Here is a 27,367-nt window from a genome sequence, read left to right on the forward strand (position 1 = left end):
TCAGTATAGTATTACAGCAGTCGGTGTTACCAGACTGCAGAAAGGCTATGTAACAGGATTTGGGATCTCCAAGTGACTTTGCTGACAAAAGAATTCAAACACTTATACCACCACCAGCAAATATGAAGGGAAAACTTAGTCATGGATGAACAGAGAGAAGAAGGCAGGTTCCCTAACAGGAGTAAAATGCACATTATTCAAATGCGCTTCCTTGGCAGCCATGCCAATTTCCCTGAAGAGCTACTTCCAAACCACAACTATGCATGTCAAAAGTAGAGGCTGGGAGCCTACAATACCTCATTTAGCCTCAGTTATAATACTGCATGTGGTTCAACTACACCTGGTCCCAATTAAGACTTCTCTAGTACTGGGTTCTCCCTTATCCCCCTCTCCTCCAAACATACACACTTAAAATTGCTCTGTGCTTGGTCATTCATTGACTCATGGTACATCTAAACCAACTGCGACCACCACAGCCAGGTATGACAGCTGACAACTTGCACTTGTCTGTATTGCCAAGTAGAGCTCTTACAGTCATTTAGTTACCATGTTGGAGCTGAGCTGCTATACCACACATCAGTACTATCTACAGATACCCATACGTACCCAGGAACAAATATAATCCTTTGCTGAGTAGGCAAAATAGGGTCAGGTCAACCATATACAACCGAAATAGCAGATACCAGCCATGCCACTGTTCACTGACTCGCAATGATATAAAGAGTGCACGAGTTGGAGGAGAGACTAGACATGCCCCAGAAAAGTATAAAAAGACTGTATTCAATGAAAGCATTACCCAGTTCCAGAATCAATAACCCTCCTCTGCGAATATGCTTCTTGCAAAAATAAACCCCCCAACATGACAGCAAACTAAGAATTTACCTATAAGATGAACTATTTTTGTTTTAAGTGACTAGTGATGGAAAATTAACAATTGCTCCCCCTTTTTATCTCTCTACTGTAAATTATTTTTAGACTAGTGTCTTTATATTATGGAAATGAAAAATCTAGAAGCTTAAATGGATCTGAATCACCTTCCTTATTGATTCAATATTCCAAAGATGTTACTAGAGAATAAATAAGGCTTATTTTGAATTCGGTATTTTCCAGCAAATGTTTGTCAAAATGGGAGTCAGAAATTATCCAGAAATACTCAAGCTGTGTTCTCTCATCCTCTATTTTGTAACTTGTCACCAAACCTTAATTGTTTTGTACCAGTTAGAAGCTAAACTACAATACAGCATCCCAGAGCTCTTCTGCACACTTAGTTTCTGCTGAAGCCAATTCATTGCTTGCATCCAAGGACTATAAAATTTGACTTATTTTCAAGTTTTAAACAAATGAAAATAAGCAAAAATCCATCCAATAAGAAAATAAAGGTGTAAGTTATGTAAGAAATTCAAGTTCCTCAGTTAAAAGCTGTATCATGGAAAAAAACCTACTTTCTTGACCAAAAAAAAAAAAGAATCATACATGTGTTACATTTGAAAAGTATTCTGAGCTTTTATGTAACTTGTTTTGCAACTTGCCCCTACTCATTTAAAAGAGTTATAACATAAAACTTAAAAAAAAAAAAAAAAAAAAAAAAACAGCTTGCATACAGCATCAACAGAAAGCTAGATTTAGTTGTGCAAAGGCCCCTGCCCCTAAGATTTGATGGAAGAATGGGGTGGAGACCTGAAGACACAGAATATTTTTCTGCTGTAAAGAAAAGAGCATCTGCTTTACAAAACAATAGCAGCATTTACACAAAACCACCTAGGCAGAAAAAAAGACTTCTCTCAAATTTTATGAGCATTTCCTAAGTCTTTAAAAACACAAGCTCAATGCTTTTCACAAGGACAAACAGCAACCTTAATGTGAATCCCAAACGCACAATAAGGTTACAATTCACTGTCTACAAATTATTACTGATACAATAGAGCACTTGACAACATCTGCATTTCTATGCTGTCCAGGCAGGACACTAGAAAGGTGGGAGGACAAGCGATAAATGAATACCTGAGATGAGTCTGATAGATGTTGCCACTGTGCTCTCCAGAGAAAAAACGTGGACAAAGCTGCACTGCTGTCTCCTAAAACTTTATACTGAAGTTCACTCGCAAAACTTGCCTGTTTTGCCGGACTTTATTTCCTGTAGCCAAATTGTGTAATACTAGTAGGAATGGGTGTGTTCCCACAGTAACATGGCTCAGTTTTGGATAGAGTTACATCAGCCAAAAACCTCCTGCCATTATCTAACCAGTCCTATACTTTCATTTTGACCAAACAATTTTAGCATTTCATGTGTGAAACTAACTGAAATACCACACAAATATTTCATAAACATGCATTTAAGAACTTCATGTTTCAGTAAGTAAAATGAAAGGTACAAATGAAAGAAAGTAGTATAAAAGCAGCAAAAGTATGCAAAATGGATGCTGATCACACAACCCAGAATAATAATGAAATATTATATATATATATATATACACACACATATATATATCTCTTTATATTCCACTTCATATTCAGTTATGAATACATGAGTTTCACTGCAGTATGGAAGTTTTTCAAGACATAATATGAAAGACTTGACTGCATATTTACCTAAAGAGACTTTAAAAGGACCAAAAACAGATCTCATTTTAAAAACAGCCAAAACACTTTAACTATAAGTTATGTTAAAAACAGTTTGAAGTCAAACAAAGTATTAAATAGCAATCTTTCAAGCCTGCAGATTTAAAGCTATTAGCTCCTATTGATGACACTGGAAGGTCTTGCAAAACATCTGCGATAGAAATCTTACTGTTGTTCTGCACAAAGTTACCTCAGATAACTAACAGCATGGGTTTTGGTGTCTTTGATGATCAAAGCACAACTCATGATTTTTGGCAGCACCATTACACTTAACATTCAACTCCCCAAACCAAATTCATCTTATCTTAATGACTCAGGTATCACAGAGTAATTTGCAAAATAACAATACTGCTCAGTCAGAACAATACATATTAAATAGTCCTACTGTTACACTTTGTGTACTTCTGATTTATTTGGTAATTTATTTTAAAATATAAGATATTTTAAATTAAAATGAAAGCTATTAAAAAAATTAGAGAATTAGAAAAGTTCAAAGATTGGATCATTTCCAGCTGACCACCTTGGCCACTAATTTGAATTTTACTTCATTGCTTGAATTATATGCATGCTTATTTTTAATAATAATTATACCTTTAGTGAAAGAAAGATTCTAATCCACTGATGTATTTAAAGAAATGGGTACCTTCCCTTTTAAGTTCACCTGTATTCAGCAACTACAGTGCAATTTAACTATAAAATATTATTCTGCAATGGGACCAGAAAGGGGTTATAAGCACATTAGTGTAGTAACCTGAACTCAATTCAAGGTCATACATTGCTATGGCAAAGTTGTTCTATGAAATAAAGTCTCAGATTATTTAAAGGATTCTTTGTGTTAACTCATCATAAAAAGCTGATACCTACTACATCATACCTACTACAGAGAATACCCAGCAAGTATGAGTCACACATATAGGGAGAAAAGCAACTGCAGTGACAATTTGATGTACTTTTAAATATTATTGAACATATACACTAAGCTAAGTGATCTTGCAATTGCCCACAACACATGTGGTGGTTTAATTTTTGACAGTCCTCTCGCTTCATAGGCGAGATCTCTACTCAGCTATTTTCTTTGACGGACATCTGAAATTCAGACTCAATCTCTTAATATTGTCATTTTGAGGCCATGAATTTTGAATTCAAACATCCTTTATATATTTGCTATTCAAGACAAACTGGGAAGGGAGCAGGGTGAGTGCAGTGTGCCCAACTCTTTTCAAAAAAAATTATTTGATGAAATTTTGTAGCAAAGTATGAACAGTCAGAATAGGGGAGGAGGGACAGGAAACAATAAAACCACCAACCTAGAAACAAAAACTATCACACATACAATGCAAACTTTCCTCAGCTCCTGAGAAAGTTGCTGAGAATCCTGCTTTTGGCCAAAACCACTCAAGGACACACATACTTATAACTCTGAGCTTCAGAGAACCACAGCTTTAAATTACTTCTGTAGTTACACTGACATTAACAATACCACCACACTAAGCAAGCTGAAACGAATGCTTCTTGCTTTGTAATCTGGAAACAAAGATTGCCTAAAAAGATACGCAAAAAGTTTCCAGTGAAGTAATTCTCAAGCCTAGTACTGAAACCATCAACACTTACAAGCAATAAAAACAGAAATTTAGTACCATAAAGTTACCAATTAATAACAGGTCCTACCTTCCTCTCTTTTCTAATCAAGAAGAAACAAACAAGAGCTCAAATTCTCATAGTGCATCAGTAAGTGGAATTTTGTTACTTGGAATGAATTAAAATGGTAATAGCACTCCAAACACAGTTGCATAAAAAAGCTATAACAAAGCAGGTTTTTTGCCTGATTTCTGGATAACATTGTTCTCAGATCAATACAGGTACAGTTTCTATCTAGAGAAAAAGTATTTCTAGGGTAGTTACAAGTAGAGCACAAATTAAGCAGCAAATGTATGTCTTGTATGACTTAAACAAGTTGTTAGAGAACTCAGTTCTGACCCCAGTTGGCTGCTGGGGCCAAAAATCTGTTCACAGCCATAACAAATTCTGAATTTCTGACCTGTTCTACACCTTTAACTTCTGAATATCCTAAAGGAAACATCTTAACTCCAATTACGAATGGTAAAATTTTGCATTGGAGTCAAAGTTCTGTTCAGTGTGCAACATTCTTTTAAAGCAACAAAGACTAATTAAAATTCAAGCGTCCGCAAAACCATCCTACTCAAAAAAATCTATCAGATTTATACAAGCCCTCTACCCAGAAAATTTGTAGTTCTGCATAAACCAAGAAATATCCTAACAGAAAACACATATGCTTATTATTATGAAAATATGACTAAATGAAAACAAAACAGAAGGACAAACAAAGCAAGTTCTGCTTATTACATAACACAGAAGTGGAAACATTAGCAGGAGTATTGGTACTTACTGTGCCTGGCTCTCTGTCTGCTCCCGAGGTAACCAAAATGCACAGACATGCCCGTTCAGACACAGAGGCAAGAACAGAAATAAAAAAGGGGGGAAAAAAATTAGAACGCAAGCCGCGAACAGTTTTAAAATGGCTTTTATTTATATAAGTCATTGCACATTCCTAATACAGTGATTTCCTGAAAATTACAGTATTTTGTAAACATGATTTACAGTTTAACCATACACAAGTCCTAGTTTTATTTCATGACAGAATAAATTATTTTCTTTTCAAAAATTAGTCAAGTGCAATTTTGCCCAATATTTAATTGTGTACTAGAATTTAAGCCTATGAAACTAAAGTAACAGATGCAATTATCTAAACTTTTTGTTTGAAAACATTCACTTCAAAAAGTTAACTTTTTATTCCCCTTACCTTCCCACCCATCCATTTAACAATATTACTTTTTTTGAAAAAGTTACCTAGTTATGCAGTTTAACAGTTTTCCACAATATGGTGCAGGCCACTGGTGTTACGCTAAGTATTTACCGGGGTGTCAAAATGCCCTGCAAACTATAGAGCAGGAGACACTTAGCAATCCCCCATTTCAAATACTGAAAACTTCCAAGCTGAATTTTGCTTCAGTGGTATAAATGCAGACATTTTTAAGTTTGCCAACAGCTTGTTGTCATTCTATATAACTTGATTTCTTTATAGATGTACACACTTTGCAGCAATGCGCAAATCTCAATGTCCTAATCAGGCCTGCCATGCCTCTCACCTCTGTGGTGTTCTGCATCGTGATGCTTCTTGTCATCTTTTATTGCCAAGTGAGACTGCCCACCCAAAGCACTAGAAAGGGCAAGAAGGCCAGCACTGCTTCCGAGTGGAGGGATTCCAGGAGGCTGAAGTCCTGATGGATGTGGTGTTAGAGGCACTGGAGGTCCATGGCCGTGGGAGAGATGTTGAGCCTGCAACTGCTGCTGCTGTTCCCGGTAGAATCATCATCCCCAGAAGAACAACATGCAGCACATAGTTTAGAAAGCAAAAGGGAAAAAAAGTCTGGTTAGTTATTAAAAATCAACACTTTTAAATACTACTTTGTAAATCTAGTTCCTTCCCTCTTTGTCCCATCACATTATATATACTGCACTGCACTATGCTGTAGAAATACTGCTTGTGGAAGACCGTGCTCACGTCACACAGACCATAAAAAGACTAGCTTGATACTCATTCTGCAGCCTAAAAAAGGGTCTTACTACAGTAAATTGTTTGATTTCGGGGAGCTATATCCTGTCACAACTTTACTAGTGACAAACAGCAGCAAGAGAATTCCTAAGAGGGAAAAAACACGCTTGGTAAAACTGGCAATTGTTAGCAAGGCTGATATTTTTGCTCCCTAGCCCACCATTTTGAAATAACAGGTTTGCTTCTATTTTGAACAATAAAGAAGATCTAAAAGATACTATTCCACTTCATATTTAATTGGTGTAGTTAAATGCAGACTTTATTCTAGCTAAACCTTTGGAAAAAAAATGTTCATGAGTTGGGTTTAGGAGTCAGCTTTGGGCTTATAATACAGATACTCCAGATAGTGTCAGTGAGCTCATGGAACTCCCCCCCAAGGAATATAGCATTAATGAAGTAAAACATCTCACATTTCAGAGGCAGCTTGCAAGATCAATTCCGTCATGAGTAGACATAAAACACAGTAACCAAACTAACTTCCAAGCAATTTTGGAAATAGGGTTCTAATAATGGAATGACTTTTCTAAAGTATAAATATTAAATATTTTCTAATTAAAGCTGTTATGGTTTTAACAACATTTTCCTTTTATTAACATTTCCAAAGTTCAACCTAATTTGTCCAATATGTTCAGCAGAGATGTCTTAGACTTTTTAGAAGATTATGCTCCAAAATGATCTTTAGCTTGGACAGAGGTCTCCTTTAAGTTCCTACAAGAAAATGGATTTTTTGCCTCTTGTCACTGTCTTGTGTTTATGCTGCTGGGCATGTGAAGAGCATGCCTCTTTCCTTTGGCCGTGCTTTACCATTCATCTCTTGAAGGTAAGCCTGATGAGAAAAGATCAAAGTGAAGACTAAGGCAAGCAAATGGCTGAATAAGATGATCTCAGCTAGACACTGGAAGAGGAAGGAAGCTAAGACTGAGAAAAACCCAGTAAGAAAGTATCCAAGGCAGAGATCAACTTTAAGATCTAATACAATTTTGTTTTCCTGGCTGTTGAAAAAAAACTTTTTAATTTGACATACCTAGTCACCATACACGAACAATTAACTATAGCAGCCACATCTAGGTGGATACAAATATGTACTTTACAAACAGCTATTTTCAAAGGCACCCTCGAATGTAGTATTCCACATTCCCCCCTAAAGTATGGTACTAGACTTCTGTTCTGAAAATTACCAGGCAAGAGGATAGAAACTTGAAAGGAAAACAGCAAAACAGGCCAGCAGTCTGAAGGCCCGTGCACTGTAAGAGCAGGCAAAAGTTAATCCTGGACTACTGAGAGATACTGAAATACCAATACCTAGACAAAAAGCTCACAATATTTCACAGAATATTTAAAATAATCAAAAATATTATTCAAAATAATCCAAAATATTTTATCATCTTTTATAGATACAAAAAGTTTTTAAAATACCAGCATAATACATACAAGCATATTAAGACTATTTTATTACCTAAATGACTTTCATTTCTTATAGTCCCCATCCCAAAACATGTTTTGAGCTGTGTATGAATTCCTCTAGGTACAAGCAGCTGACACGGAAGAATTCTGGACTGCATCTCCTAAGCTTTCACTTCTCCACTGCCCTAACTATAAAGCAGCCATCTTTTATTTATTTATCACAGGCCAATCTTCATCTGCCTGAGACCTTCCAGGCAATTTTACACAGTGATGAGTTCACCAAAGCTTTGGCTTCTCAAACTAAGTTTTAGCAGTTTTTCACCTGCAGCACAAAAAGCATCACTAGCCTTCAATGCAACACATAACATGTTTTCTCATCACTATTCTTGCCAACTTTTAATAGAGTTTGAGTATCTTTGAAAAGCAATATAAGAAAGCATTTTTTTAAAAAAATACGCTTTGACACAAAGGCTAATATTTTGAAGTATTAAGAATTATTATTTTTTTAAGTTTCAAATTAAGTGCTAGGCAAGCTTCTACAAAATCAAAGACTAGATCAAGCAGCTATTATCAGTACAATTTCATTTTAAATAGCTTGCTGCTTCTTTAGAAAGATTGGTAAGAGCACTAAGAAGTCTACCAGGACTGCTTTATTTGAGCCAGTTGCCAAAGAGTAAAGAGGAGGTCTCTTCTTCTCACAGGCTTTAACAAGACTTCAGTAGTTTTCCAGTATGTTTTCTGAACTCAGGTGAGATTTTGTGATTTCTTTGCCAGCTCTTCCAGAGGTGGCATCTTAGTCATTCCTCTCCTCTTTGACTACTTGGTCAAAGTCACTGAGGTCTATCATCTGCACTCTAGCCATAAGACAACATGCATCAGCAGTACTGCACTGTGATCACAACCTTGGTCTTATGTGTCCCCATTCACACTATCACATTGGATTAAAGAACAGTCTTTACAAATTAAACCGTTACAGATATTTTACCTATGGTTACCATGGTTCTATTCTGTAGCCTACACACAGTTAATATATTTCAAAGGTCTCAGAAAAGAGAAACATCAGTTGATCTCTACAGGTGCTGAAGCTGAAAGTGTAAGTCCTTTAATAGGACTGAATGTGAACACTGGAGAGCAAAGCTCACAAAGCTCAGTTTAAGATGCAGAACAGAATACAAAAGCCATAAGAGAAAATGCACTGCTCTACACAGTAGGAAACACTTGGAATTTTAGCAAAATGGTTACCAAAAATAACAGAAAAACAATCCTCTACAATGGTTAAATATATACCCACATAACTGACTTAAGACTGAGAATCTGATCATGGTCTTTTATTCCACGACCCCGTCACTCTATCATCTGAGGGTTGCTGCTCTTTAAGACAGGCACATTGATTTGATGTTTATATGCTTCACAATAGGCTGCAAGTTCTCCTAACACAAAGACAAACCTTCCCAGGAGCTCATGTTCTCTTTTTATTTATACAGTTAAAATTCTTTCAAGTGCATTTCATTCTCTTTCTAGAATGGGGAATATTAGTACGTGCTGCACACAAAGAGAGAAGTAAAGACTGAGAAGATGGATAACAGCAGTGGTCACTAGAAGTATTTAGTAACTAGACATTTGCCACATTAGATCCTAGAAACAATTATGTTATGCATATAATCACATCCTGTCACTTCAAAGACATAATGCCTGCTCTGTCAGAGCTCAGCAGCAGCGAGATATAAAACTGAAGAAGTTGGCAGCAGTATCATGGTCCACTAACCATGTTCATTAGCACTTAATTAAAAACTAGACACCTGCCATAAGAAATGTGCTCAGAGAAGGATGAGTAACAGGTCTGTCTTACTACCAATAATTATAATTACTTGCAGAGCAAGGGCTGTGTCCGGTTTTGGACGGAAGTGGGAAGGTGGAAAAGAATGCAATGATGCATACATAAGCAACTGCATTGAGATAATAAACCATAGAAATGCTTTTAAAATCAATTCTAATTCATTCACCATCCATTTACAAAAAAAAAAGTTCTTAGTATTTGCAAAGGGAGAAAAGGAGAGGTAAATTCAGTTAACTGTCTATAAGCAGTTTTTATTGCCTCAAAATTTTTCCCCTCAATTCCTCCTTTGTAGCCACAACCAGGCTATAAAGACAGCATGTGCAAAGTATGTAACTCTTAATATTTAGAGGTAGTACAGTTGTTCATTTCAAATATCCTAGGCAAGTTCTAGCTATAAAGTACTTTAATTAGGATTCAAATTTTGGAATTCATTCTTCATCTCTGCCACAGACTTCCTACAGCAGAGTAAGTCTTTGACACAGGCTTATCATCTATAAGCTGTGACATTTGTCTTTTTTGTTCCTTGCCTATTCAGTGCAGAGAATGAGCTCTCAAAATTCTCCTTCCTACTACCTTTAAGCAGTTCTGTTGGGGTCACGAATACCAATAGCCTAGTTAAATTCCAGTTTCAAATTCTTAGTTTTACACAGAGCACGTTTCTGCTCTTAAATAGATTTTGATGTAACATTCAGCATCTGTTCAGCACTGAATTCAAATTCTGATGTGGTTGCACACCAATAGCAGAAAATATCTGGTACAAGACTACAATAGCTGTCTTCTCTGGTGCTGAAGTGCTAACCAAACAACTGAAGGAAAGAACAGATTTAAACATCCTTAACAGCACTGTCTTCAGTGCTATTACAAACAGATTCTCCTATCTCAATAGAGGTTTGAAAAAATATTTGGCAAGGACAGTCATTTAGAGACTTTAAAAGAGGAAAGGACAATAGTTCATGTCAACTTCTGTATAAATCAAGAAACATGACTGACAAGCAAGCAAGCAAGCAAAGACCCACCCCACTCAAAAACCAACACGCACACATTTGTTACAGTGCTCAATTCAATCACACTTCCCAAGGGGACACCTTCAGGTTTTTCATTTGCTTGCTTAAGTAGCAAAAGGTAGGGAGAATTAGAGTCAAACATTTATAGTCAATGAATTCCTTACAACTCTTGAACAACCTTGATATTTCCAAATACCAGAACAGCAGTGACTAGCATCACCTCTTCAACTGCAGCTTCAGGATGGAGGCAACTATTTAAGTATGCTTTTCTGATTATCACTACCCATTTTTTGATTTTACTTCAGTAGTAGAAGCTGTGTTTCCTCTTCATTTCTGCTGGATGTGTTTTTTTCACCTTCCCCTTGATACTATCGCTATCAGACTCACTAACTGCAAAGTGTGACAGCAGCCCCTGCAAGACGCTTCTTTCTGACCTAGTGTCCTTCAGCACCTCAGCAGCTACATGTCAAACTAAGCTCTGAGTTTGTCTTTGTATGGTCTACCAATTTCTCTTTGTTTAAGTTTAATTTAGAAAAATGAAAATCAGTTACTATTTTCACTGCTTAATTTTCTACCTAATTCCTTTGAAACATCTGTGTTTATTTTGGTTCGTTGGATTTCCTTACTTCCTCTTCTTTTAAAGGCTCAGATCATATTCTGACAGATAGGAAGCTATACTGTACCACAAAAACAAACTTGAAAGTGCCCACTACTGCCTCTCTCCTAGTGAGCTGAGAATGGAGTCTTTGTAGCTTTGTACAAAGTTATCTGAAAACTACTCATTATTCGAACAAGCCACAGTGCAAGATGAGAATGTCTCTTTAGAACAAAGAAACAAGTGTCCTCAAGCAAGCCTCTTCCATTTATAAATTACAATGTCATCCACTAAAGGTATTTAACTCCACTGTTATATACTGACAACTGTATTGGCAAAAGCTAGCTAAAGCCTGCAAGTTTCATACATATAATTTACGTGTAATAATTAAAGACCTAAATATCTCATGGGAAAAGAATCCTGTTCCTCTTTCATGCCTATTACAGACAGATGCATAGAAATAGTGTCTTTGGATGTTGCCATTTATATTGCACTCCCACAGGAATCTAACTTCTTGCTGTGAAGATGACTGATGTCCAAAAACAGATTATCACATTCAGAAGGAAGATGAAAAAGTTACCTTAACTTTGTTTTTTGTTAGTATTTTCTACTAAGGGAATTTGCTTTAATCCAGTATTAACATAACAATTTCTGAATAGAAAGGTCTTCAAAATTTTTCACAGTTCCTGCCTCCACTTGTTCAAACAACTCAATCCACACTAATAATCTCAATTGTGCATTTTTTCTTTTTGGTTCAAGGACGATGGGGGTTGTTTAAACTGCCCCAAATTTTAACTGAAAAACTGATGATATACTAGGATAAAAGGCAGTTTACTACATGAAGTACTTTTTTCTCACAAATTAGCTTCATTTCTAAGGTAACTGAAATAGAGCTGAGGCTTTATTTCACATCCTTGCCAATTCAGAACAGTAAAATAGACATATTAGCTACTCCAAAAGGTCATGAAGCATACAGTTCTGGATTAGCGTTATTTCTGTTTTTCTAACTCCTTTTTCACTTCTTTATACGACTTTCTCACTGACTTTTTTCTCTCCTTTTCAGATTTCATTCTCAGCTCTCCTGACTCCTGGAGCAGAGCCTGCAGGAGATTGCCTCCTCTTTCGTTCTTCATAAAACTCAGAGTAAGAAAAGCAATATTGATTTCAATTGGCTGATGAAGGTTAAAAAGAGCACTCCATGCACTGCTGCTCTAACTACACTTACACCAATGTATACTGTTTCAATAAACCTGGTCAGCTCTGGAGTTCCTCCTCTTGCACTAGAGATCACTGCATTTTTTAATTTCACTAAAGAAAGGTTAGCATAAAGAAAGGTTAGCCCAGGCATGAAGCTGCCACATTAACATACTCCATAGATCAGGAATTTACTTCACAAGAAAAAATACCCCCCAAAAAAAAAAAAAAAAAAAAAAAGCATTAGATTTTAACTGGAAGCCAATAAACCACTGGGGTAGATGGCTCGCTTCCAATGAATTCAGAGCAGATAACAGAGAGTGCAGCTGTCAGTAGGGTCAAAGTTATATTGAAATCTGCAACTCACTAGGTAAAACATTAAATTCAGTTTTCTATTACATCTGGAAGACTTTTTTCAGAAAGTTCTTTAAAATCTTTATGCAAAATATGAGTATCAAATATATTCTTTAGCATGCATTTTCTGATATGCTCTGTATTTCATGAGTAATTCAGACATTTATTTACAAGGAAAATGAAATGTTTCATCAGCGGAAAGGCTTGACTTGTAATCACTTCAATTTATGTAGTCGGTAGCAACCTACCTACATATACACACACAGTACTCTTGTGAGGAGTCATATTCAATTCAATTTTAAAATTTTAATAATACAGTTAGCTTAACACATATATAACTGACTAATCTGCTTTCAATGCTCACCAATATAACCCAATAAGCAAATATAAAAAGATTTTCAAAGGGTAGCTTTTTAACAATTGTTTAATTTCTGTAACACCATTAAAGACTACAGAGCATATGGAAGAAACGTGCTTTTGTTTTTTCTTTATGCTGAGCAGTTTCTAATTTTTGCTGTGATTTTCTGTCTCACTTTAAACAGGGTTTCTCTGCCTTTCCTTTGGGCATTCTAGAGGGCAAGCCAGGACATCAGAATTAGAAAGAGATACTACACTGCAGGGCTCTTCAAAAAGATCATTGTTGTAAACAGTAGTGACAGATGTGGGTGACCCCACCCAAATAAATTTGTCATCACACCCAGTAAGTAACCACACTAGTTGTTCTGCTAAAATGATCAGCGATTAACCATTTAACAAAACTTTAGTGATAACTGTTAAATGGTAAGATTTTTAATATCTCAATGACACAGAGGGAATAATTATATAGCATTGCCAGCATGACTGGCACTGTTGCAAGAGCAGATCTACATCAGAAGTCTAGCAACACTGTGGAGCCTCGGCAGATCATTCCATGCCAGCAAAACCCAGCAGTGAGGATGTGGGATACTGCCAGCAGATGGAATTCTTCCAGTTCAGCGACATCTTCTCCCCAAAATGCATAAGCACTCCACTGGCGTAGCTACATCCACACAAGGGCTTTTCCCAACATAAGAGCCTTCTCCTCTATGTTTTCAGGCACTGTAAGTCAACCCTGGTAGTTTACATCAAACAGATCCACTAACTCATGGCTAGTGCTTATATCTGCAACTTAGCTGGCAGCAGAACTCAATCATACAATTTAAGCCAGCTCCATAAACAGAAGAAACTTTTTTGCTAGCATAATCACGGATTTATTTTATACACATATACACATGTGCATGCACGCACATGTGTGTCTATAAAACATGTTTTCACTAACAGCTATTCTTCTAGAAGTGTGCAGTAGAGGCCTGACTTACAACAGTACGTATCTCAAACATTTTACAGTAAAAAAGGAAGTGGAAAAAAGTCACAAAGCAGCAAGATCTACATATGTGATGCTTCTTGTATTAATAATGGTACCTTTTTATCTTAAGTGAAATTTTGAAGAATTACTAGATAAACAGAGCAAGATTGAAGCCAGTACTGGAAAAAACAGACTGTAGGACAATGGAGTAACTAGAAAAGCCTTCACAACAGACAGATGCCAGAGGGAGTGGAGGGATAGAAGCAGAATAAAAATGGAAAGAATGATCCTTGTGCAGGAAAATACGTCTTTTAAGGACCTCCCAGATTAAAGGAGAGTAACAAATTCAAAGTTGATCTAAAAACCACACAAGATGATCTTAAAATTCCCCATCTCTTGATCCAGACTAGACAGACTGATTTTCTGAAACGAGCTATACTCTCCTGACCACTGTCAGTACAAGTCACTTGGAGAACAAAGCTGTTTTTTTTTCATTTTAGACAAGCACATATTGCTTGCTCTGAAGATTCAGAGGCAAGCCTTAGGTCTCTCGAACGAAGCTGTCAGTATACATTGCTTCTGGTTTGCCAGCACGCATTAGGCTTTTCTGGGGCAACCATAATTTCCTGCTATTACTCATTCATCTTCCAACCCAAAATCTACATATTTGCTTTTTTTTTTTTTTTTTTTTTTTTTTTGCTACCATTAGCATGCCGCTACCATCCAAACACACTTCAAAAGCATGTTCTTGCTGCCACTGCAGTCAGTAACAATCAGTTCAAACATGTACCAATTTGAAAATGACAGAGGCATTACTCTGTGTGGGGTTTTTTGGGTTTGGTTTGCTTTATTTTTATTACTGATTTATGATTACTTTTAAAAGTATTTATTTCCCTCCCAGATTCCTTTATACTCCAGAAATTCAAATCTTGTTGAAGACAGCAATGATAGAGTAGAAAAGAGTTTTAATTTAAATGCCCTAAGTCAATTAAAATGCAGTAGTTTAAGTGATGTCCATCACCATTTATATTAAACCCTTTTGTCCCAGTTGCTACTATAAATACATTTTAGAGCTTCCAAAGAATTAAAGTGACAGTCACAAGAAAAGCATTACCTCCATTTTTTTTTTTTTTTTTTTTTTGTTTATCGTTTCAAGCCACACACGAGCTTTGTGGAAATTCCCTGTACACTCTACAGAGACTTCCTTCTCCCAAATATCTGTCACTTTTGAACATGCATCAGAGCAATCCATTTTTGCCAATCATTGCTTTTGCTATTTCAGTGCTACTGCATATGACTGACTGATTTTAAGAGGTACGGTTAACTAGCACCATATTCAGAAACTTAAGCACTATATTGAACTACAGTTCAGTAAGTATCTTGGGGGAGGATTTGCGGGCAAAGGGCAAAGAGTTACCAGACACTAGGAATCCTGAGTAGTAGATGTAAATTCTTTCTCAGTCTAAGGAGGTACAGCAAACTGCTGTACAAAATGGCTCTTTGCCTTGCCTTTAGGATTTCTTAGTTATCCTGCATGTCCCATGCTATTCTCTCTCCCTTTTCTTACAGTCCTGCTTCATAGGCTGCTAGCTCTACAGTCTGTATTACTTTTATTCCAAGCAGACAGTAGTTAGTTGGTATTTTTATGCGCCTTCCCCAATCTTCAATACTTCCAATATTTCTGTTTACCTGTATCTTCCTCCAGCTCCTCTGCAGCGCCATACTCCCACTGACTCTATCGCCATCAGTCATCCAGTTACAATCATACATTGTATATCCTGAACCAGTAATTCACCCTTTCTCCCACCAGCACACTAACGTTATCACCTCCGTATACCACTGTTTGCTTCAAAACCATTTCCTAGCTCCCTTCAGATCTGTATGCTTCATTTATTCTTTGTACCTCTCTTCTGCTGTAACAGAGACCAATGTACAGCTCTACATCACTCAACATACACATCCCCAACATTTGCTTTCTCCACTCCTGCTCATTTTTCAGGATAATTTAATGACTATGCTTCGCATGTTTCTTGCTCAATTAACTCTTCCACATTTGATTTCACCTCACGTGCAGTCCCAGTTGAGCTTCTCATGTCTTGGCCAACTGATTCACTCTTTCTATTCAACTCCTTGCTCCACCCATTCCACCATATCTCAGACCTTTTAAGAGAAGCACTGAACTTCACATCACATTTTATTAGTCTCAGCCTATTGACTGTTCACCTGCTCCAATTCTCACACTTACCTCACTATGAATGTAAGTGCAAAGCAGGTTTTAGTAAGAAAGCAGAAGGTATACCCATCTCTTCAGTGCGTTTCCCTCTACTTTTTTTGATGACTTAGGGAGAATATGTGGAACAGTCACAAAAACCACTGTCAGACATGGAAAGCTATTCTGCCTATACATCTTAATCAAGAAAGGTGCTTTAAATCACTCTTGAGGAAGCAATTCTCTTCCGGACTAGACAATCTACCCTCTGTGCCTACAATTTTTACATACATCAACCCTCCTTAGTCTCAGCCACCTTCAACAGTAAAACCCATTCTTAATCCCCATTTTGCTTTTCCTGTAGCTATTCCATATTCTCTTAATTAAGACTCACCAAACACATTTTCTGTAACCTGCCTGAAATGCTACTGTTCCAGCATTTTGATCTGATTTTGACCCTTTCTACTCCACTGAAATTATTCCTTCCAAAGCAATCTGTTAGATGCAAACTCATTTGGACGCAAATTCACAGAGAAGGAATAATCTCTAGCATATCAGTCTCCTTTGCTGTTATCTATCAAACTGTTTCTGAAACCTCATCCTCTACTGACTTTTCTGATCTTATGTGCTGCTCCACCTAAACAAGATACAAGTCCATCTTACAAGTTCCCTCTGCATTCCTCTCCTACTGCAGCTGCTAGTTCAACTCCAACAAATTAGAGGGAGAAATTCACCTAAAAATCATGCAGTGGTTTTGGATGATATTTGAGATACAGCTTTTTCTATCCAACTACATAATAAATTTTGCAAGTTAAGAGGAGACTGACCTGCAACTCCAGGTCAGATGTTTAGACATCACCACTACCCTTTCTACTGCTACTTCAAGGTCCTCCATTTCCCTAACATTACAGGAAGGAAAAAAGGGGGAAAAATACATATACAGAAATACTGAGCGAGTGAATCCAGCTAGGTTTTCATTGTCTATTCATTCCTATCCTGCACATGTTCTCCTGGGCATTCTGTTTTGAGGAGGACAAACTGCCAATAAGCATGAATTAAGCTATCATGCTTCCTCAAAACTCAATGGTGCTGAGAAAAAAAAAATGACCATAGTTTGGGGACTAGCATTTTGGGAATACCAACTGTCATCTTGAAAAATATCTTCTCTATTCACCACCTGTATTAAAAATAGTTTACAAGTCTTAAAGTTATTGTGTTCTAACAGCAGTTAACGTGACAATTTTTGATTGTAATTAAGGTTTGCCTGTATTAAAAGAGCAGGGAAAGAGCAGCCTGGAAATTTCCTCACTTAATATATAGTTCCTACTGTAAGAATTCAGTAACTCAGGCTTACCAGGTTTATATGTTAAAAGTGAGGACAGCATCTTGTGCTCATTCAGTTTCATTTATGTAAAAGAACTAAGCCATTTCCCCTCTCTTCCCCCACATTTACTTTGGTTGGCACATAATGCAGATCACAGCTGAGGAGCATCTGAAGTAATGCTACAGCTACTTAGCTCTTCCCCTGCACTAAATTCTGCATTCATTTCTGTTCTAGTCTGTATTTCTATTTTATAATGAAACATACAGCCTAGTTATTTATAGGCTTTTCAAGGATTAACTACACACTCGTAAGAATAAACCCTCAAGAGGTTAACCTCATCCTCTTAAGCTTCACACACTACAATCCCAAAGATAGCTGGCAACCACAGTCAAGGAGAGTGAAAAAAAAAAATAGTAATCCCACATCTTGCTAATCCTTTAGCCAATCACCACATGCAACAGTGGAGAGACCCCTCAAAGGCCTAAAGCTTAATCTGTCTCAGGAGTACTGTCAATCAAAAAAGATGCATTTCACAGAACCATTAACAACTCACCTCAAAAGTCAAAATCAGACATACCTCAGGACTCAATGTACTACCTAAAATGTGGTGTTAAAAATTCCAGCTTGCTGCTCATGTTTTTTTTTCGTCAGATACTTGTATGTTCTACATACAATACTACCTAGTTTATTAATTTGAAAATAAAGAAACTTTATAAAATTGCATAGCTGACATCTGGATAGACCAATAAGTGTCCCCTACCTTTCCTAGTATGAACGTTTGAGTACCTTTGATTTTTCAGCCTACTGTTTAATTGCACCTCAAGTAAAAGTAAAACCAAACAAAAACCACATGCATCCACACCTCTTCCCAAACCATTCCTTCAAGTTAGACCATGAAGATCTACTGAATCCTCTCATACCATGATCTGTATTTTCCTTTTACCCCAAACGTGGGTACTGCCTGCAGCTGCAACACTGAGCAGTGCCAAGGAGTTAACAGATGCACATATCTTATGGGGAAAGGTTTTTTGCTTTGTTTATTATTCAAGTATCTAGTAAATCTAGTACTTCATTTAGATTTTATATACATATGAACAATGCCATTAAAAAAGTGACAGGCACATTGCTTAGCCACACTACTACCCAATGAAAGGTAAAAGCCCTCAGAAACATGCAGGAATAATGTAAGGTCAGAGATACTACTGTCAGTAGCTAATCACCACCCATGGTTCTTTCCCCCAGTATGAGAAGTTCTTACAAACACAAAGGATTAGCACTGCTTACAAGCTCACTGAGTCCAACTACCTTATTTCCCTTTCTTTTTTTGAAACACTATTGAACATATCAATTCACTTATCTTTCTCTTCTTTACATGCATAGTATACACTAACTTCAAAAGTCAGCTTTTAAGATGACAGGTAAAATCTCCAAATATCTCAAAGTCTCATGAGACCCATACCCTAGAAGTCCCTATCCTCAGTCTCAAGTTTAACGTACTTTCACTTTTTCAACTAGAAATAATGTAAAATCAAAGATGATTAAAAATATTTTCCATTGCAAAAAATTGTTCCCTCTAAATAATGTTTCCTTCCAGAATTCAAACATAGCCCAGTAGCAACAAGAACTGCTGCTTTGCTCCAACTCTGTCAAGCCATCTGGGAAACTTTTGAATCATGAAGAGTTAGGAAACAAAGGCCCTTAAAGGAAGGTGGAAAAAAGGTCAGTTTTTGAATAGAAACACCCAAAAAATGCAGATTTCATTCAGATACTTTCTCCTGATTAGATGAACACCAGCTAGAAAAAAATATTATTCAAGTTTATTGTCCTCAAACTTATGGTAGATGAATTATCTTTAGTAGTGCAGTGCCAGGGGCTGTTTGATTGCATCTTTTGCCATTACAAATTGCTCCAACCTATTTGCATTCTGCAAATAAGTTTCATGATCTTTCATGCTCGTAATAGATGTCTAACCCTTTAAATTACTATTTCTTTTCTTATCTTGAAATATACTGGACTTTTAAGAGCATAGCCCTTCCATTGTTCTTTACACTAAGTCAGGTCCCTGAATAATACTGACAGCTGCTATCAAACTGGGCTGTGCTTACGTTCAGTGCAGCTGCCGCTCGCAGGAACAGACAGGCTTCTGATGTCTCCTCCCCTCTGGGGAGAGAGCTCAGTACACTGCACACTCAGTGAAGGGGAGTAAAGGCCCACTGAATTGTCAACCTAATTTTATGCTATTCAGATTTTCCAGGATGCACACAACCCCCTTCAAACAAATCAAGGATATGTCAGAGCATGAAACTTGCTGTGCAGCACCAGATAATATTGATCATTTAAGACTGTAAAAGATCACTGTGACATACATCTAATTTTACTATTATGTACATGCATGAATCTACCTAGCCAAAGAACATTTGGGCCCACTGTGTTCACTTCCTCTCTCAGTTTTGGATTTGTATTGCATTGTTCAGAAGTTTTTCAGAAAACACATAGAAGTATTCTTCTTGAGGACCTTAGGTAATTTGAAAACAAAAGAGGTTTCTATTCCTTCTTCCAAAAAGCCTTCCCACAAAAAAAGTCATAGTTGCATACAGCACTTGTAGATCTTATTCCTTGCGAAAGACTGTTGTACAGATGTAAAGAGCTGAATGATTTACACTCAGGACAATGCTGCCATAACAACATCAAATTTTACTATCCTAAGACAAAATTTAAATGTATTTTAATACATAGTTCTTTTTACTGCATAAAATATTCTAAGACTTGTCCAATAAAAAGTTTTTTTCATCAGATTAGCCCTAAGGAAATCATTCATTTTTTAAAAAAAATCAAGAAAGTATAGTTCTCTGATCTTTGCTAATCAAATATCAAACATACATGTGCTGTATGAATATCTGATTTGATCTCTGAAATAAAGTAATTCATTACACAAGCAAAGCATAGAGGAGATTGTGACAGATACAGATGTAATTGTGTGGGTTTTTAAAGTATGATTAGCAAATCAACTAAGTAACAGTCAGAATTTGATACAAAGGGAAAAAAACAGCTCAGATTTGAAGGGGGGTATGTTTATGCAGAGCTAATCTGTCAAGTGTAATAAAGCAGCTTGAATCAAATTTAAGCTGAAAATCCACTGAAGCTCCCCATTTCAGAGAGGAAAAAGCTATTAAAAGGAAATGAAGGTCACCCTCCCAGTTTATTTCACCTAATTGACTGCCAATAGCTTACCACAGGCAAACCAACTGCAGATCTGCAATTGAGAAACTGATGAAAGGAGAGTTTTCAAGCTGAGGCTCATTCTTTTAATCCTCCCTTGCTCTTACTTTTTTTTTCCTCCCCATCTCCAGTTGGGATGTAATTTTAAGCACAGATGGATTAACTGGTTCCATTGTCTGTAGACGTCATTGGACTGTGGCACTGTTAATCCGTACAGCAGCATGTCTAATTATCATTACAAAGTGTCTAAGGAACTATAAAGACCAGCAGGGCATCTTCTCACAAGCAATTAACATAAATTGATAAATGAGTAATTTGAATCTGCTCAAGGCACTCACATATGAATAAAATCAGAAAGAACTACTTCTTGTTTCAGCTACTTCTTTCACTTAGTCTGGAAGGGCAGATAACATGAGAAGTATTCTGGACTTAGTGGAAGGGGGAAACAAATTCATGCAGTGGAAGGAATGTACAGCTCACAAAGTTCTTTAATACAAAACAAATGATTTGTGATTGACAACTAGTCACAAGCAAGTAGTATTAACTTATTTCAGCATACTTAGAAGCACAAACTTGGTGAAAGGCTACTAGAACATTTGTGTCAGACAATGTAATACTACTTCAAAAGCAAGTGACTTTTTTTTTGTTAGTTTGCTATTTTAAAATTCATGAAAAATTCTCAAGAAAGGAAAAGAAAGAAGAACAGTTGTACAGACTCTGAGAACTCAAGTATCACAAAAAATATTAGGCAAAGGTATAACTAGATCAACTGACATACAATACCTACAAATAAACAAGCAACTGACCTAATCACTATGTTTCTTGCAGGGAAAGTTTTGCAATCCACTGCACTGTTTAACGAAACAGTGTTCTCACACAAGAAACTGCTGTTAACTTTTAATTCCTGCTAAAAATCTGTGCAAACCAGTCAAATCCATCTGAGCAGTATTAGACATCAAAACAGTGTTAGTTATCAAAATATTAAGCTTATTTTAAAAACAGCAAAGTAGTAAAGTATGAAAGCAGGTTATACACACTGTAGGAGGTAGACCTGGAAGGCCACGTACCCCGATGATAGCATTCAGTTCAGCCATGGTCACTTGTTTGGCACGTTCTACAGCTTGGGCAACTTGCTGCTGATGCTATTAAAACAAGAAAGGTTGTGGGAGAGGAATTTATGTTAAAGTATTTACCGCACCAAATCATACTAGCGTCAAAACAGGACCATATACATCAGAACAATCAGTTTCTCTGCAGAAATTCAGGCTATTACAAGACACATCTTAGGCAGGTAAGAAGCAAGAGTGACTTCTCACCTGCTCATCAAAAGCAAGTGAGAGCCCTGAAAGCAGTCAGTCAGCTCACCTCCTTTCCCTGTACTATTTCAGTACTAATTTCTGACAAATTAATCAGTCTCGAGTTGACAGGACAGCAGTCAACTTCAAACTAATGTCAATTTTAATATTTATATACTCTGCCCACACAGCAAAACCTACTGAAAATCCAAATAAGAGGAGTAAGTCTTTCAGTCTCAAGAATTAGAAATGCTCTTTTCAAACTGCAGTTTGAAAAGGTATAACTAAAATAACAGGATTCAAAACGTAACAGCAGTTGCCTACAATATGCTACAATTATCATCATTCAGACCAGATCTGTTATGCAGGTTTGAACCTTAAACAATAGGTTTGCATCTGAACTCATTTTTTACATCAAAATTTGATATAAATTTTGTAGATAAGTATTCTTATTTCACCAGACTTGCATTTGACAACTGAATACTGGGTAAGCAATCAACACAATTGGAAGTGAAAGTATTTTCTAATATATTGATAATATTTTACAGACTCCCCTTCTCTTCATAGACTAAATGAGCCTGAGTTATTATCACTACTCTGAACTCAGATTTGTTAGATCAAATTAGTAGGGGGTTGCACACTTTAGCTATAACAGAAGTTTCTTACACTTGTGCATTGTAATAAAATTAACACCGTAAAGCTAGTTAATTTTCAAACAGAAAAGCAACATAATTGCACTTTAACAGCTGAACAGCTTTACTTACTTCCTGAGACAAAAATGGGATGACTTGTGCACAAATCGTATTCAATCTCTTGGCGATTTCTGTCTATAGAAAAAAGTAAATATTTTGATTAAAACTGTGTTTTAGGTTTGTTCCCATATATCAGCTTGTCTACAGGATCATATTAAGTTCACACACTGGAGACAGCAAGAAAAAAATATCTACATTTTCATGCTATTGCAAATATAAATATTTAGTATACAGGCCCAGATCAAGAACAGATTTAGTTAGCTACTTTAGGACATCTGCCATGTCTCAAGCACCTAATCTGCATACACATTAAGCACAAATCTGGTCCTTATATACAGCTCATTAACAAGTAACATTTTTTGAAATCCAATAAATCCAAGATAAAGGCTTTGAAAAGGTATTTATTATTACTTAAATTATCAAACAGTGTAACACAAAGGCAATGGGCATGGAAGAAAATGTCTTTCACAATCAGTTTTACAACTACAAACATGTATCTAGCTTTAAAGTCTAGAAAACAAATTAGCTGTTCTATAAAAATTAAAACAGTTATATCAACAGAAAGAGATAAATAGTATACATAATAGAGGGCTGAAAACAAGACAAAATATGAAGCATTCTTGAAAGAGGCATTTAAAGGCAAGAGAAAGAGTTTGCCAGGTTAAGTACTGCAAACAAGTAGAACAAGCCAAATAGGATGGAAAGAAAAAAAATAATGGGGAGAGAAGAAAGGTGTGAGAAGCAGAAAAGCAACATCAAAAGTGGAGGAAAAACTGCCCTAACAGAGACCAAAGGAGATAGTAAGAAAAAAAATGAAATAGAATATAAAATTAGTTTTGCTGACAGCAAAAAACGCAATCAGGAATACAAAAGAAATACCAAAACAGAACTGAGGCAGAATGGAAACACAGCAGATACAGACTAAGGCATCCATACTAAGAGAATTAAAATAATGCAGATAGGAAAAGAACTAGATCAGAAAAAATATGATAGTTAATACTAACAAATTAGTGAAATCACAAGTAACAAAAGAACAATAAACCTAGAAAACAATAAAGGAACAATTCTTCACTGAAAGTGATGGTACAGCAGGATGAAATGTGTGAGGCCTAGTTTTCTGACACTTTAAGTCTCCCACTCTTGGTTCTCCTCAAAACAGATCTGAGAATAGGGTTTCTGGTGGGGCACAGCATTTGTCATTAGCTGGTCTTTTTTTTTTTTTTTTTTTTTTTTTTACAGTTTTTCATATCTACACGTCTGCCAGAACTGCTATTGTAATTAACCCTCAAGTCTTAAAGAGGACTTCAAAGGCATATCAAAGTTCATCTCCTGCAATACAAAAAGGTATTTGCACAACTTGTCTACATTACTGTGTTTCTCCAAACAGGTCCCAAACACCGGAACTTCTCTACAATAACTTAGCATACAAAATGGCTTGCAGTAAGACAGGAGGATATAACATTACTTACTAATGATCAGCTCCACTAGAGGGCCAATAGATTTTTAATTATTCTTTTCTACAAAAATCCTATTAAAAAGAAAAAACTAGGAGGAATTAAAAAAAATGAAATTATGGTAATTCATCATTCTTCCCTTATTTCTAAAATACTTAGCATGTTCCTAGTTCTTTATTCCCAGCAAAAAATGATTTATACAAAAAGCACAGATGAGGTGCTCTTAAAACAGGTGCAAGATCTATAATGTCAATCTTGCAATTACTATTCATTCCAATATTCAGCAGAGATCTGCTATGCCTATTGAAAATCTGAACACTGAACTGGGCACCAGAGGACCTAATCAATTTTCCTCCTTCCCTCAAGCCAATCTACTTCTACTGCAATTGTCTCAGTAGCAAAATACCTGAACTCAGACCAGAACTGGAAAGAAGTACCTCTCTGAATTTGGCTTTACTAGAGCAGTGATGCACTGCTCATCATATGCAAGCAGCATCAATACTACTCATCCATGGTTCCAAATAAACTTACATGTACATATCATAAGTAAAAATGCTTATTTTCAGATTCCTTGCTGCTGTTACAAGTACCTATTAACAGGCATTCACACTGAAAAAAGAAAAAATACTGAAAAGGCTATTCTGTACTTCATAACAAAACTCTGCTTATGTTAAAAAGGCAGTAATCTCCTCAACCCACAATTAAATGTATTATTTTAAAGTATGTATCTCCTATGAAATTCATACATTTTCCATCTGCTGTGTCCAAATATTTAGAAAGCGTTCTCATTCAATGATATGTTTGGAAATTATTTTTGTCCTCTAATGAGTTTCTAAAGTACCAATAAACATTTCACTTAACCTTTTCCAACAGAAGTTTCGAGAAGCTGTTTTCCGTATTAAGAAAAAGCAAGTTTCAAGCAACTTTAATCTAGCTTTTCAAAAGACAATGAACTTTCATCTTGCGAGGTGAAATCTGGAAGAAAGACCAACCCTGAAAAGTAAAAGTTAAAGGCGATCCTTCACATAAGTTATCCCATAAATGTACTATTTCCTATCCACAAACACTGCTACCAGCAGTCAAATTTCATGTTTTGCAATCACATTCCAAGCAGTAACACTGTATTTAACACTCTGTAATATTCACTTCACTGAAATACCCTAGCACATAGTTCCAGCTGATAGAGTTGCAGCTATCTTCTACAATAGGAACATAACAGATCTGAAGACAGACTATATCTGTAACAATATTCTTCTATATCATTATTAGAGTTCTCAAATAACAACAAAGCTTAGATATTGAAGATCAGAGCCTTAGTAGGAATTACACAAAATGCTTTACTTCAATTGTTCTGCATTTCTTAGCCTTTCCTGAAGATTTCAGTTCACATACACTGCCATATAAAATTGAAAAGAATGCTGTTACTGGGTCCAGATTTCAGGATAAATGATAGTCTCCCTCTGCCATGCAAATGGTATTTTCACTTAAAGTTTGTGAAAGAACTGAAACAGGGATGTTCTTCAACCATATTTAAATAATGAACATTTTAAATTAAGATATCAACAGGATTAGTGTTACTAAAATGCTATTTACTCTCCATCAAGAAAAACTGCCAAAAATTTTTCTGAGTAAGGGAGTTTCATTCATGAAAGCAAAACTTTTTTAAAAGGAGTCCAAGAGAACTTGGTTAATCAGGACTTATGCCACCAATTGCTGATATTTAGAATAATCTATATTTTTCAGATTTGGGTCTTATGTGTTTGGTAGTCAAAAAAATTATCAATTACTTCCAGGCATCCTCTAGTTTCACATAGGTATTATTTAAATGCTGATCTTAAGACATGTAGGGAAATCAGAAGAATAAACAAAGAATTCTGCAGAAAGCTGCTTGAGCAGAGACAAACATGACTAATTGCCCATGCTCTCCAGCTCCCTAGTGAAGCAGACTGCAGAAGCCTGCATCTCTCATGAAAGCCCTTGTAGGTCTATGGCAGCTCTTAGCAGAGCATCTCAAGTGCCCTTAATAGCTTGTGTTCTTAATGCAAAGCCTCTTGAATATATTCATTTTTAATAGAGGACTTGAGCGTGGGGCCTATCAAAGAATGACAAAACTACTTCATTCACTGGTTCATGCTGTTGCAGTGACTTTCTTTTGATTTATTCGCAAATGACAAGCTTGTCAGACCTCTGACTGAAGTGCTACTCTCCTTTTTGAAGCATCATTAAAAATTAACATGAAAGAATTCAGTTGAATTTTTATAAGATCAAGTTGAGCTGACAGTTTGTGTCTTCACTTGTGTAATTTTTGCCTTCACTCCTTGTAATTAAGGACTTAAACGTTTGACTTAACCATCGCCAAACTCAAGTGTTTGTACTTAAATTTGTCTTTTTCTAAAGTAAATTCTTAACATAATGACAAAAATAAAACAGCCAGGCCAGTTACTATATAAGATTCACTTACATAAATCACTTTATTGAGTAGCTAAGAAAGAGCTTGTGTATACATTTGTAACTTCGTCCTTCAGTTTTGCACACCCCTTCCCTTTACACACTTCAACGACGTCTACAATTTTTTATCACAGCAGCGACTTCAGTTACAGCATAAGCAACCCTGACAACAAGGAATCAAGGACTACCTGAATTAATCTAAAGTCAAAATTAATCATACAACACATGCTATTGTGACAATTAGTTGTATTACGGCAATTCTTGTATTACTAGGGTTGAGACTCCTCAAAACTGTCTAGGTCTACCTTTATAAAACAATGCTCAGTAAAGAAGTCTGTGGTACACTAGGGGAAGCCCTACTTGAAAGCATTCTGTGGCCATTTCTTTATGTTAGACTTTTCTCATTTATTACACTTATTTACCTTGATTATTTCAAGCCAATTTTAAGAACCACATTTGTCATCAGATTTGGAAGAATACAGCTTGGGACTGACATAACTAAAAGAACAAAATCAAGAAAATTCAAAGTTTCAGTTAAAAAATTTCAGCTCCAGCTGTTTTAGGGGTTATTTGGATAGAGCTTTTCTCATACAAAGTTTTTTTTTTTTTTTTTTTTTTTTAGGAAACTCATTACAAAAGGAAAAATACTCAAGTATTGTAGAAAGAACAAACCTAACGGCAGAATTTCGGCAGTACAAACA

General features: G+C 36.2%; 1 protein-coding gene across 3 annotated transcripts in view; it reads right to left on the reverse strand.

Annotated features, from left to right (window-relative positions):
• The window catches only part of LOC134154010 (transducin-like enhancer protein 1), a 67,378-nt gene that overhangs the window by 22,994 nt on the left and 17,017 nt on the right, over positions 1–27,367 (reverse strand). For 2 of the 3 annotated variants that reach the window (XM_062600659.1, XM_062600658.1), the window contains exons 5-8: positions 22,777–22,839; positions 21,755–21,859; positions 5,787–5,991; positions 5,027–5,043 (exon numbers count right to left, since the gene is read on the reverse strand). In XM_062600659.1, the coding sequence (XP_062456643.1) occupies positions 5,027–5,043; positions 5,787–5,991; positions 21,755–21,859; positions 22,777–22,839 (390 nt within the window). The remainder of the gene's footprint in view (positions 1–5,026; positions 5,044–5,786; positions 5,992–21,754; positions 21,860–22,776; positions 22,840–27,367) is intronic. The other variant, XM_062600657.1, reaches the window with a different exon arrangement.

The sequence above is a fragment of the Rhea pennata genome, chromosome Z (genome assembly GCF_028389875.1).
Source record: "Rhea pennata isolate bPtePen1 chromosome Z, bPtePen1.pri, whole genome shotgun sequence".
In the NCBI taxonomy this organism is placed as follows: Eukaryota; Metazoa; Chordata; class Aves; order Rheiformes; family Rheidae; genus Rhea; species Rhea pennata.